The 10657-nt window shown below is 56.2% G+C and overlaps 4 protein-coding genes across 4 annotated transcripts in view; 2 read left to right on the top strand and 2 right to left on the bottom strand.

Annotated features, from left to right (window-relative positions):
- Positions 1 to 299: 299 nt before the first annotated feature.
- On the top strand, positions 300 to 3622 carry MONBRDRAFT_26831 (uncharacterized protein; the record flags this gene model as incomplete). The annotated part of the gene is made up of 13 exons (XM_001747323.1): positions 300 to 452; positions 542 to 694; positions 790 to 855; positions 947 to 1032; positions 1139 to 1224; positions 1341 to 1401; positions 1518 to 1725; positions 1829 to 1937; positions 2423 to 2449; positions 2557 to 2723; positions 2839 to 3057; positions 3155 to 3271; positions 3452 to 3622. The coding sequence occupies 13 exons, from the start codon at positions 300 to 302 to the stop codon at positions 3620 to 3622; spliced, it is 1623 nt and encodes a 540-aa protein (XP_001747375.1).
- A 461-nt stretch (positions 3623 to 4083) lies between these two features.
- MONBRDRAFT_26830 (uncharacterized protein) lies at positions 4084 to 6424 on the bottom strand (the record flags this gene model as incomplete). Its single annotated transcript, XM_001747212.1, has 8 exons — positions 4084 to 4206; positions 4308 to 4402; positions 4513 to 4642; positions 4720 to 4881; positions 4993 to 5405; positions 5515 to 5688; positions 5821 to 5876; positions 6042 to 6424. The coding sequence occupies 8 exons, from the start codon at positions 6422 to 6424 to the stop codon at positions 4084 to 4086; spliced, it is 1536 nt and encodes a 511-aa protein (XP_001747264.1).
- Positions 6425 to 7064: 640 nt separating this feature from the next.
- Positions 7065 to 9901, top strand: MONBRDRAFT_33088 (uncharacterized protein; the record flags this gene model as incomplete). Its single annotated transcript, XM_001747322.1, has 2 exons — positions 7065 to 9384; positions 9527 to 9901. 2 exons carry the CDS (start codon positions 7065 to 7067, stop codon positions 9811 to 9813), a joined length of 2607 nt encoding a protein of 868 aa, XP_001747374.1. The 3' UTR covers positions 9814 to 9901.
- A 218-nt stretch (positions 9902 to 10119) lies between these two features.
- Positions 10120 to 10657, bottom strand: part of MONBRDRAFT_26828 (uncharacterized protein) — a gene marked incomplete at both ends in the record, with an annotated part of 1904 nt that continues 1366 nt past the window's right edge. The window contains 2 exons of the mRNA XM_001747211.1: positions 10120 to 10161; positions 10266 to 10556. Coding sequence (XP_001747263.1) covers positions 10120 to 10161; positions 10266 to 10556 — 333 coding nt within the window. The remainder of the gene's footprint in view (positions 10162 to 10265; positions 10557 to 10657) is intronic.

The raw sequence follows: 10657 nt of genomic DNA, 5'->3' as shown, positions 1-10657 counted from the left end.
TGCCACCCGCGCAAAGCTTAAAAACCGGGACGGGAACTGCATTGAATGAGCAAAAGAACCAAAGGGACAAGGCACAAGGTCCATCCAAGACCAAAAAAAGCCAAAGCAACCTCTAAAATTAACACCACCCTCTTTTCTTAAATTTGAGAACACAGCAGTTGACCGTTACAAACTGTGCAGACAGTTACGGTGCATGCTCAGCCATGGCGGCGGCTTCGGCGGCGGCGGCGGCGGCAAGGGTACCAGGAGATGATCGAGGCCATGGAGAAGCGAGTGCGGGCATGGGTGGGCCTGGGGTTATGCAGCTGGATGAGTTGAAGCAGGCTGTGCAGACGCAAGTGTCCCAGCATGAGCTGCACGATGCGATTCGAGCGTGTGTTGCGGAGATGTTGGACGCTGGGATTGATCCGCAGCGTGAGCCCGACATTCTGCGCGTTCGACTTCGTGAACGGGTATGTTCATTCCACGGTGGCAGCTGCTGCACAAGTTGGCACTGCTTGGGCATCGTGCGTCTCATGGGATCGCCTTGCTCTCGGCACAGGGCATTGTTGACAGAGTCATCAGCGGCATAGGCCTGGCCGCGCGCCCCGCGCGCCCAGAAACGCTGGTGGCCAGTCAAGCCCGTCCGTCCCGTGGCCTTGACCAGCGGGATCCGCGGCACCAATACATTCATCTGACCATCGGTGGTGGCGCGGTGAGTTTCAGAGTTGCAACAGGTCGCCGAGACCGTCCTGCAGACTCACCCTTGGTCTGCCTCATCATCACGGTCGGGTTTGCCCACGCCCGCAGGCCTTTTTGGACGCGGAAGGAAGCGTGCATAGCCACTTGCAGTTACATGCAGCCTATGGCCAAGAGGTCTGAATATCGATGGCCAACCCTTTGTCCTGACTCACAAGCATCGCCCACCCCCGGCCTAATCCAAGTGTTGTTGCCCGTCTCTGCGTAGCGCTATCGATCAGCATTGGTCCCCTTTGCAGCTGAACCGGATCTGCATGAATCTTTTCTCTTCAAACTTGAACGCAACAGTCATACGTCCGTCTTACCAACAGTGCCCAGTATACTCTTCGTCTGCATTTCATCTCATGGGTCACCGACATGGCTCGGGGCCTGCTCCGCTTGTTAAATCTGCACACCTCAGGTCTTCGCATGCCATTGTGGACGCACGCCAGGGTATCCATCTCGTACTGACCCGCGTTTCCCTGGGATCGCGAAAACACACTGAATGTCCGTATCTCGTCTGGCCTGAGGTTCCAGTTTCTTTACTTGATTGATCAGGAGATTTCGCATCATGCCTCGCCCTTACCACACACACATCACTTTGGTCTGCCTACATTCGGCAGTGCTGAGCTCTCACTTTATCGACTGGCGTCAGTATCTTCTGCGACAATCGCGCCAAGCCAGGTGGGCAGCCAACGAGATCCCCTGCTCTTAACCACCAAGCCTCAATGACGCCTGACTCGGTGCTTTGTTGGTCATGCGTACCTTGTATGTACACGCGTGCGCGCGCGCACGTGTAGCCATGGATGGCACAGCTTGGAGATGCGTGGCGTGGGAGCCACGGCTCATATCCCAGCTGGCATTTTGTATGCGCAACTTGACTTGCTTCCCGCCTTGCCCGAGCATTTGACTTCTGACGCACTTGAAGCTGAATTGGCCCATCAACGAGAGGTCTCGCTGCGTCATCAGCGGCTCTTCATCACGGCTGCCCAGCGATGGTGGGAACAGGTGCGTCCTTGCTGCTATTCACGCCATCCTGATTCTACTCAAGGCCTATCCGATGCCTTGCTCACATCTTGTTGGTCTGGAACGTCGCATGCGGTGAATACAGTTTATCGAGATACGCGCCGCCCACCTCAAGCGGCTCGTCAAGCTCTTTGCCAGCTCAGAAAACCAAGACCGCATGCCCGTGTGCTGCTTTCCCTGCGTCATCCCACCCAGTACGTTGTGCCGCAAAGCCCCTTTTTGTCACAAAACCTTTTGCTGCCAGCTTTGACGAGAATCCATGCGCGTTTGGCTGCCGCGTCCGTTCAGGTCAAGAATTGCCAACACCTCGCGCTGCTGCCCGCTTTGTCAGCCTCTTTAACGAACTCGCGCATCGCGTAAGCTCCCCCCATTGCCGTTTATCGCCCTCGCGCTGGTGATTTGTTATGCTTCTGGCCCACGGGTCTCTGCTCTTGTAGCGTGGTGCAGCCGATCCTGGCATTGGTGGTGCAATACAAACGGAGCAATGGCAATCATGTCACACAACCTTAACGACGGTGAGGCCGGCTCTGTCAACTGGAACTGGAAGGCAAGATGGTCTTTTTTTTGTGTATTATCATCTCCGGGCTCATGGGCTGCTGTTCAAACTCTCCGCAGCATCAAGGTCATATCGAAGACTTGGCAGTGCTGCTCTGTTCATTGCTGGCCGGTCACGGTTTAGAATCATACGTCTGCGTTGGCGTTCGAGGTGGGTGTGGTTCTTGGCACGGTTCAATGGGTGCAAGTCTGGGACGGTGTCAGTGTTCTCATGCCCATCATGGCCCTGCCTTGTGGCTGTGCCGTCCTTTCCTTTAGCCGCCACGGACGAGGAAGACGGTTGGGCTCTGCATTTCTGGGTCATGACCTTGGCTCCCGGTGAAGTTTGTTTCTGGGAGCCTCGCAACGGCCAGCGAATCTCACTGCGCACGGATCACGAGGCAGTTGCTCGCTACGTCAGCCTCGACACCGTCTTCAACCACGAGGTACGAGTGGCCGGGTGTAAGGACGCGGCTGCCGCGGGCGCAGCATGCAGTTTCTGGTTCCATGAGTCTGTTGAAAGCCAAACTGACCGTCGTCTAATTACGTTGCATTTGGCAGCGCTTCTATGCCAACGTGCAAGAGACAAATCGCCTGGCCAACATGACCTTTGACCTCCGCAACGAGGCCGCTTGGAAGGCTTTTGCGCCCGATGCATTGCGTGATGCGCGTGCAGCCTTTGCCGAGCGCGTTCCAACTCCTCGCCTTGCTTTGCCCTCGCTGCATCGTGAGACTATTGCGCAGCAGCTCGAACTCGATCTTCGTGAAGCCCTATTGCAGGTGTGCTCTTGGACAAAGCGTATTCCTATCTCATGCGCGGCGTCGGATCGCGAAAAGCCGGGCCGAGGCTGATCTGCGTGTGTTTCTGTCGAGTTAGGCACGGCATGGCATGGGTTTGTCAACGTCCGTGGACGCCCAGCTTGCCTGCATTCTCCCCCAAGCTTTGGCGGCCTATGAGATGGAGCGGGTTACCGGCCTGACCACGGGCAACGAGGTGCGTTTTATGAGGCCTTGATCGAGCATGTTCCAAGCCCAAACCCACAGCCAGATGCGGTTGAGATACGAGGGTCAAATGCAACATGAGCTTTTGCTGCGAGGAATTTCGCCTGTGCTGCTCGATGCACTCATGCTGCTCCCTCGCTGTGGTTTGGGTGGACTGATGAGCTGTTCTTAGGAGTTTCAGTGGGCCGTTAAGGCACGCGTGCCGCCAGGGCATACTTTCAAGGGCTTTCCCCTGGTCGTCAATCATGCTGCAAGTCACGTTGTATTTGATCGTATCATGTCTTCAGAGGTTGGACGGGCCATCGTGGGGGCTGAAGGTAAGCGACACGGACGTGGCTTCTAGCTTGGAAATCAGGCATGTCGATTCAAGACTGACAGTTGCCCATCGTGGCGCATCGGCTTTGGCATTAGGCGATCATGTGCATCATGCCATCAAAGTGGCCGTCTATATTTATCCCGAGGATGTCATGGCTGTGTGGGTTATGCTGGCCGTGAGGGCGTTGCACGTCCTGTGAGTCATTTGTTGCTCGGCTCGTCATGTGCTTTGTTGTCACACGAATCTACAATTTTATCCAGCCTTACTCCAACCAAGTTGTGAGAAGCAGACGAGGCAGCATGCGTCGTTCAATTGCGATCGATTAGTTATGGGCTTACAAACGGGAAGGGTACGGTTAAGCAGGGTTTATTATGATGAATGGGGACCGCGGCCACTTTGGGTTGTGCTTAGTGCCAAAAGAGCTGCACGGAAAGGGTCGCCGTGCTAGTGGGGGCAGTAGTGCGATACGCGAGCATTCGCGCAACATGTCAAATGACGGCTCGCGCATCATCATCGCACATTCCCGGCACCCAGTCAATGCAGTTGAATGCGTAGCAGGCTTCGCAGTCAGGTGCCTCGCCCGTGAACAGCATGGTGGCTGATGTTATAAACTGGAAAGTGAGCGCAGAAAAAGTAAAGGGCATGAGATGCGTGGGAGAGGCGTTCAAGATGGCAAGGTACTTCAGAGGAAGCTTGCAGTGTTTACGCGTACCATGAGCGCCAGGACTCCCGCAGCCACAATGGCAATGAGTCTCTTGCGAACCTTGTCCCAGTTGCTGAAGGTTTCCCAAGGCAACACGATCAAAGCTAGTGGAATAGGGTCAGAGGGAGGGACGACATTGGCGTTGGTCTGCTCAACACGGTCACGCTTCGGGGATGACGGGCTCAGAGAAGAGTGGAAGCCCACGGGGACTTACCCGTGACGACACCAAAAACAAAGCCACCCACGTGGCCAAAGTTGTCAATGTACTTGAGGGTGCCAACGGCAAAAGCCAGGGCAGTGATGAGCACCAGCCAGAGCAGATAGCGTGCTGGGCGTAGCACCCGCTGCAAGTGGCACAGCGAGCGATGGGCCATGAGGCGGCGTGTAGGCATGAGCGGGTGGAGTTGATCGAGACACGCACCTTCCAAGACTGGAAAAGCTCAATGTAGAGAGCGCCAAGGCAACCATAGAGGACTGGGCTGATGCCAGATTTGATTTCATAAGGCACAAAGATGCCGGAAATGATGTAGCCGCCAACGCCGGAAGACAAGGCTAGAACGCCGAAGCGTTTCCATCCGATCGACTATGCTCATGGTCCAGTGTACAAAGGAGATGCGGTATTGGCATGAGAGGGGGTTCAGCTACGGATGTGAGGAGAATTGTGGGAGGACGCCAGTTTGAGAAGCTGGCGTACCTGCTCGATCGGGACGGAAATGTAGAGTTGCCCCACAAGCACAGCGAGAAGGTAGATGGTGCCCGGGGGAAGGACGAGCGTTGTGATGAGGCGGTACCATTGATCAGGTATGAACGGGTTGACAAAATCAAAGAGGCCACAGACGGATTGGAGACAATCGACCTCGGCACAAGTGCGCTTATCAGCATGGTAGTAGCCGTCGCGAAAGGCACATTCATCGCGGGTCATGATGCTGCATTCCCCAAAGATGCCGGTACAGCACGGGTTGGCGACAAGGTCGACGCGGCAGGGCTCAAAGGCTGTGTCATTGGGCAAGTCGGCGGCTAGTAGCGGGACACATTCTGGCCACACGGTGGGATCAACGCAGCAGCGGCGGCCATAGCAAATGGTTTCATTGAAAAACACCGCCAAACCTGCCAGGCATCAGAAGGCAGTTCAACAGACGGGTAAAAATTGAGCACTGGTGATGTTGGAAGCGGAAAGGCTGCTCTGGTGGAGACGCAGCGGCAGCAAGCATCAGACCGGTGCATTCGTCGGCGGTGCCGGTAAAGCCTTGGCTGTCAAAGGTGTGTACGCAGCAGCCAAGGTTGTCTGATTCAAGGCGCTGAGCTTGCACGTAAGCATCGACACGCGGGTCACGGCGCATGCAGGGTGCAAAAACCGCGCCAAAGGCAATAAGGTCTTGTGCACTAGGGCCTGGAAAAGATTGGATTGGGGGTTCAAAAGGAAGTGCGATGAGAGATTCGCGCGGCCCGGGTGCATGGGCGGTAAAAACGAGGTGCACGCGTGGTTGTCAAGCAGGCGGTGGAATGAGGGCCGGAGGCTGACCAATGAGGACGTTGCCTGATTTGTTGACGTGCAAGACGTGGGAGTTGCCGGCAGGGCTGTGGTCATCGGATGACAAGGCACACCATGTGGGCGCGCAGGATGAGGGTGGGCAGGCGCGCGCATCGGCGTTGGGGGATGGGCAAGTCATGCAAGTGCATGCATGTCTGCAAATTTCTTCGCGGGATCTGCAGGGGCGGCGGGGAGGCAGGCCCACGACTTACTCATCAATGGCGGCTGTCTCCAGGACTGGCCGTGAAGCAATCGGGGCTTGCGGCACGACGATGAGGGTGATGATGTGCACGACGACCTGAACGGCCATGAGATAATAGTTGATGAAGGGTTGTCGACGGGCCAAGCGGTCGATGCGCTCGTCAATGGCAGCCTTAACACGGTTCGCGCGGTGACGGGTCCGAGGCGTGATGGGAGGAATCCGAGCACTTCCATTGCTCTCCTGCGGGGCCCCAGCCCGCCATCTGACACCAGCAGCCCCGCCGCCAGCGCCCGCAGCAGCGGCGACGGCGGCCGACCCGTCTTTGTGGTGTTGCTGAGCCTCCATCAGCAGCCTGCCTTGAGCGAGCGCGACCACTCGGGATGTTGAAGGCATCGTCACCAGGGACACAATGTCAGATGATAGATGGTGGTGGTAAAAAACGATCGAGTTTTGAGGAGGGGTGAGTTAATGACAGTTGGTAACCCGGCGTCGGCTTGTCTCGGATTTGTTGACAATTCGCAAAACATCAACAACAAAACGGCTCCTGTGAAGTACATGAAGCAAAAGATGAGGTTTGTGTAGAACCGAACCAGAAACTGATGATAGTAAATGTAAGAGAAAAGAATGTTACTGTTGTGCATTGAAGTAGGGTGGAGTGAAACTGAATCCTTTCAAAACATGGGCAAAACTAGCGAGACGCTCTCTCTGACTTTTACTCCGACTCTAACTCTGCCTCTGATTATAATAGCAATTTGCCTTGATTTTTGCTTCTTTTCAGCACCTTATACACTCGTCTCTCTGACCTCACGCGCACACGCTGGCACACTCTCTAATCTTCTTTCAACTGTTTACAACACACACACACACACACTCTCTCTCTCATTTTTCTTCGAGCGGCGAAACGGCAGCGTGCCGATTGCAACTCTTTGACACTACTGTTCTCACGCCTTGCACTGGCGCAGTGACAATCGCTCACCAGACCACGCATCTTATCTTTGTTGGAAACGCTTGATTGCATGCTCGAGCATTAACCATGGCGGGCGGTTTGAAGACGGTCACCGTGTTGGTGGCACTGGCCCTGGCCGTGGCCCGTGCGGACGAGTACACCTGGAACAAGGGCCGGGTCAACTTTCAGGACGCCATCTGGGGTGATGGACCGACGCCGACGGAGCCGTCGCGCGTCAACATTTTGGATCTTTCGTCGGACATTCCTTACACGGCGGTGGTCGATCCCATTGCCTTTTCCGCATCGCGCATCATCTTGGCTGACTCGGCACGTCTCGTATTTGCTGATGACGGACAGGGCAACTCGGCCCGCATCATCCTGGATGACGATCCACTCAACGTCAACACGACCATTGCCGTGCCCGATCCCACCGACCAAGACTACGACTTTAATTGCGCCGCCAACTGGAAGCGCGGTCAGGTGACGGCCACCTACCCTCCTTGCGTTGATGACACGGTCGCCCTCTCCTCGGACACGGGCTACTTCTTCTGGACCTCGGACGACGTCTCCAGCGTTGTGCTCTCCGGCATCACCGTGGATTCGGCCAATGTCGGCATCAACTCGCTCCCGGAGAACGTCTTCTCCACCTCGCTGGCTGACCGCCTCCATCTCGGTGGCTCGAGCGATATTGACCAGTGCCAGTTCAAGACAACCACGGGCTGCATCTGCGTCAACACCTGCCCCACCGACGAGCAGGCCCTTCAACAAAACATTGACATTGTTGAGGGCGTGCAGGCCTACGCCGAGAGCATCAAGGATGCCCTGGACACGGTGCGCAGCACCGGCGTCAACGTGGTCTACTCCATCGACAGCTCGGCCCTCGGCTTTCCCATGAGCCTGTCCAACCCCACTGGGCTCTCCGACTTTATGGAGCACCTCGGCGGTCCTGGCTTTCGCCAAACCCCCAGCGCCAGCAATCCATCTCCTTCTAGCATCAGCATCTCTGGCTCGGTCATGGCCGCCCGCCGCTGGTTTGTCAAGCCCTCGGCCAACCCCACCACCACCGTGAGCTCCTACACCACCAGCATCACGGCTGCTTCCCCCTTTGGCGTCCTGGACCAGGCCCCGATCGATCCTCTGATCACCGGTGCCCTCATCATGACCAGCGCCAACAACAAGATTGTCTCCCTGCCTGACTGCAGCGGTGCGACAACCACCTGCGAAGCTCTTGGCTTGCTCGGTATCCTGGCCCCCGATCTCAACGAAGCCCTGTCCGCGCTTTGCCCCGACAACACGTGCGTCGGTGCCGGCTACAACCCCACCACCTTCTCCAACGTTGCCATGCTTTTCCCCCACGGACGTCGTGCCCAGCTCCTCCAGCACGTCAAGAATACCCTCGAGGGCAACACCCTCCTCGGCTCCCTGCTCACCGCCGTGCGAGCTCAAAGCGACGACATTGCCATCATTACCGGCGCCCCGCCCCCCGTTCGTTCCTTCACGGCTTCCTTCAACTTTGGTTCTGAGCTGCCCTCTTTTGCCCCCTACCGCCTGGCCGACAGTCGCAACAAGGATGACCTCCTTCAGGAGATGCTCGGTCAACTCGAGGGCACTTTCCCCTTTTTGGACATTGACACCGAGGCGGCTGCCCTCACGCTCGTTCCCACCACCCAGCCTGCTCGCCGCCGCCGTGATACGTTCTCGGGTGACAACGAGCTTCAGCTCACCTTTGGCTACTCGGCACCCTGCACCACCCCTACCGCCTGCGCCGTCAACTTTAACAATCCCGGCTCCAGCGGCGCTCAAGGCTTTGCCGCCCTCCTGGCTGTGGCGTACCAAGCCCATGAGATTGCCTTTGAGCGTTGCTTCGACCGCACCACCTCCCGTTGGGCTTGGGACCAGATGTGCCTGGCCAACCTCATTGCGCAGCAGTACGCGTCCACCGACGCCACTCAGAGCCAGGTGATTGACGTGGCCAAGACCTATGTCAAGTGCGATCTCGCCGGTACTGCCAACGATGGCTCTTGCAACGAAGGCGAGGCTGCCGACTATGAATCCTTGGCCACTCTGGTGGGTGAGGCCGCCTACCTTCTCATTGAGGAGTCGCGAAGCGGCAATGACAACGACGACGCCTCGGGCGGCAGCACTGGACAAAGCTCGGGCAGCAGCTCGAACAGCAGCAACCTCGGCATCATCGTTGGGGCCGTCGTCGCCGGTGTCGTTCTCATCACCCTCTTGGCCTTTGTCATTGTCCGCCGCCGCCGCAAGCCTGCCCTCAACGTCAAGCAGGATCGCTCTGCTGTTGCCTTTGAGAATCCCATGTATGACAACCAGCAGGGCCCCACCTACGACAATCAAGAAGGCGTCGAGGGCGAGTACGGCCAGGTTCAGGACGAGGACGGTGGCATGTGTAAGTTTCGCTTCATTTCTGTGAAAACCCTTTTTTTTTTTTTTTTTTTTTTTTTTTTTTTTTTGTGTGTGTGTTTTTTGTTGGTGCCTGCATGGCGTGCTCCTCATCATTTGCGCTTGATTTCGTCTCTAATTTTTTGCAGACCACGAACCGGCTTTTGCTGCCCAGGGTGGCATCAAGAAGAACCCCATGTATGACTCATCCGAGCGTCTGGCCGACAACGACGGCTACATTACGGCAGAAGGAGCTTACATGAACCCGGATGGTTCGGTCCTGACTGGCAAGAACCATGCAGTCGATGGCTTTGACAATGACATGACTGAAGGCGGCTATCTGGACGTTGGCGGTGATGATTTTGCCGGCGATGATTTTGCCGGCGATGAGGAATTTGATGGTGGCTTTGGTGATGAAAATCAGTTTGACGAGTAGACACACTTTGTCAGGTCTCCCGTGGCTTTTCCTTTCCCCTGGCAATTGTCCTGTGTGCACATCTGCAAATTGCATCTCTTGTCAACGCATCAGAACCGCTAATGCAACGCCATTGCCTGCCCCTGCCTCAGCGCTGGGTTCAATACACAAATTGACAATTTTGTCATGTCTTCATCGGGAAAGAGGAAGGCTCACATCGCTATTTTAAAGTTTTCATTTGGTGGACGAAAGCAGTTCAAAACTCCAGAAAGATGCCAAAAAAACAAGCACACGCCCATGTGCAATCAAGAAATTCAGGTAAGGGATTTAAGCAGAGGCGATGCGCTCACCAGCCTCATTAATCAGATGCTAAAACGACAATCAGGCCGACCAAGCCATGTGGGTGAGGTAAGATCCGAGAGGAAAGTCAAGACCACCCGTTCGAGTACAGGTAGGTAACACAGCAGACGCACCTCTTGGGAGACGCGGGGACCATCACCGATGCCCGTGTGGATAATGTACTTGATCTGATCGGGCTCAGCCACGGGGAAGCTTTGCAGCTCGGGAGCAATCTCGGCTTCAGGGACGCTGGTGGTGCGGCCCTGCACGTAGGTTGCCGGGGTAGACGAAGGGAAGCAGCGTGCGACGAGGGCAATAATGTCGGGAATGTCCTTCTTCAGGGCATAGATGACGCAGTTGGGTCCCGCATCATAAGTGTACGCGGCACGAGGCGAGCTACTTTGGGCGTTGAACTTGGTCAAGAGCTGGATAATGGCGCGAGAAGTGTCATTCAGGTAGAAAATCGGGGGGTACGTGTCCAGACAGGTGGCGTGAAACTGGTTGCTATCCTTCATGGGATTCCGCA

Source organism: Monosiga brevicollis, genomic scaffold, assembly GCF_000002865.3.
Source record: "Monosiga brevicollis MX1 MONBRscaffold_16 genomic scaffold, whole genome shotgun sequence".
Classification (NCBI taxonomy): domain Eukaryota; class Choanoflagellata; order Craspedida; family Salpingoecidae; genus Monosiga; species Monosiga brevicollis.
The sequence above is the reverse complement of the archived record's forward strand: the minus strand, read 5'-3'. Positions and strand labels throughout refer to the sequence as shown.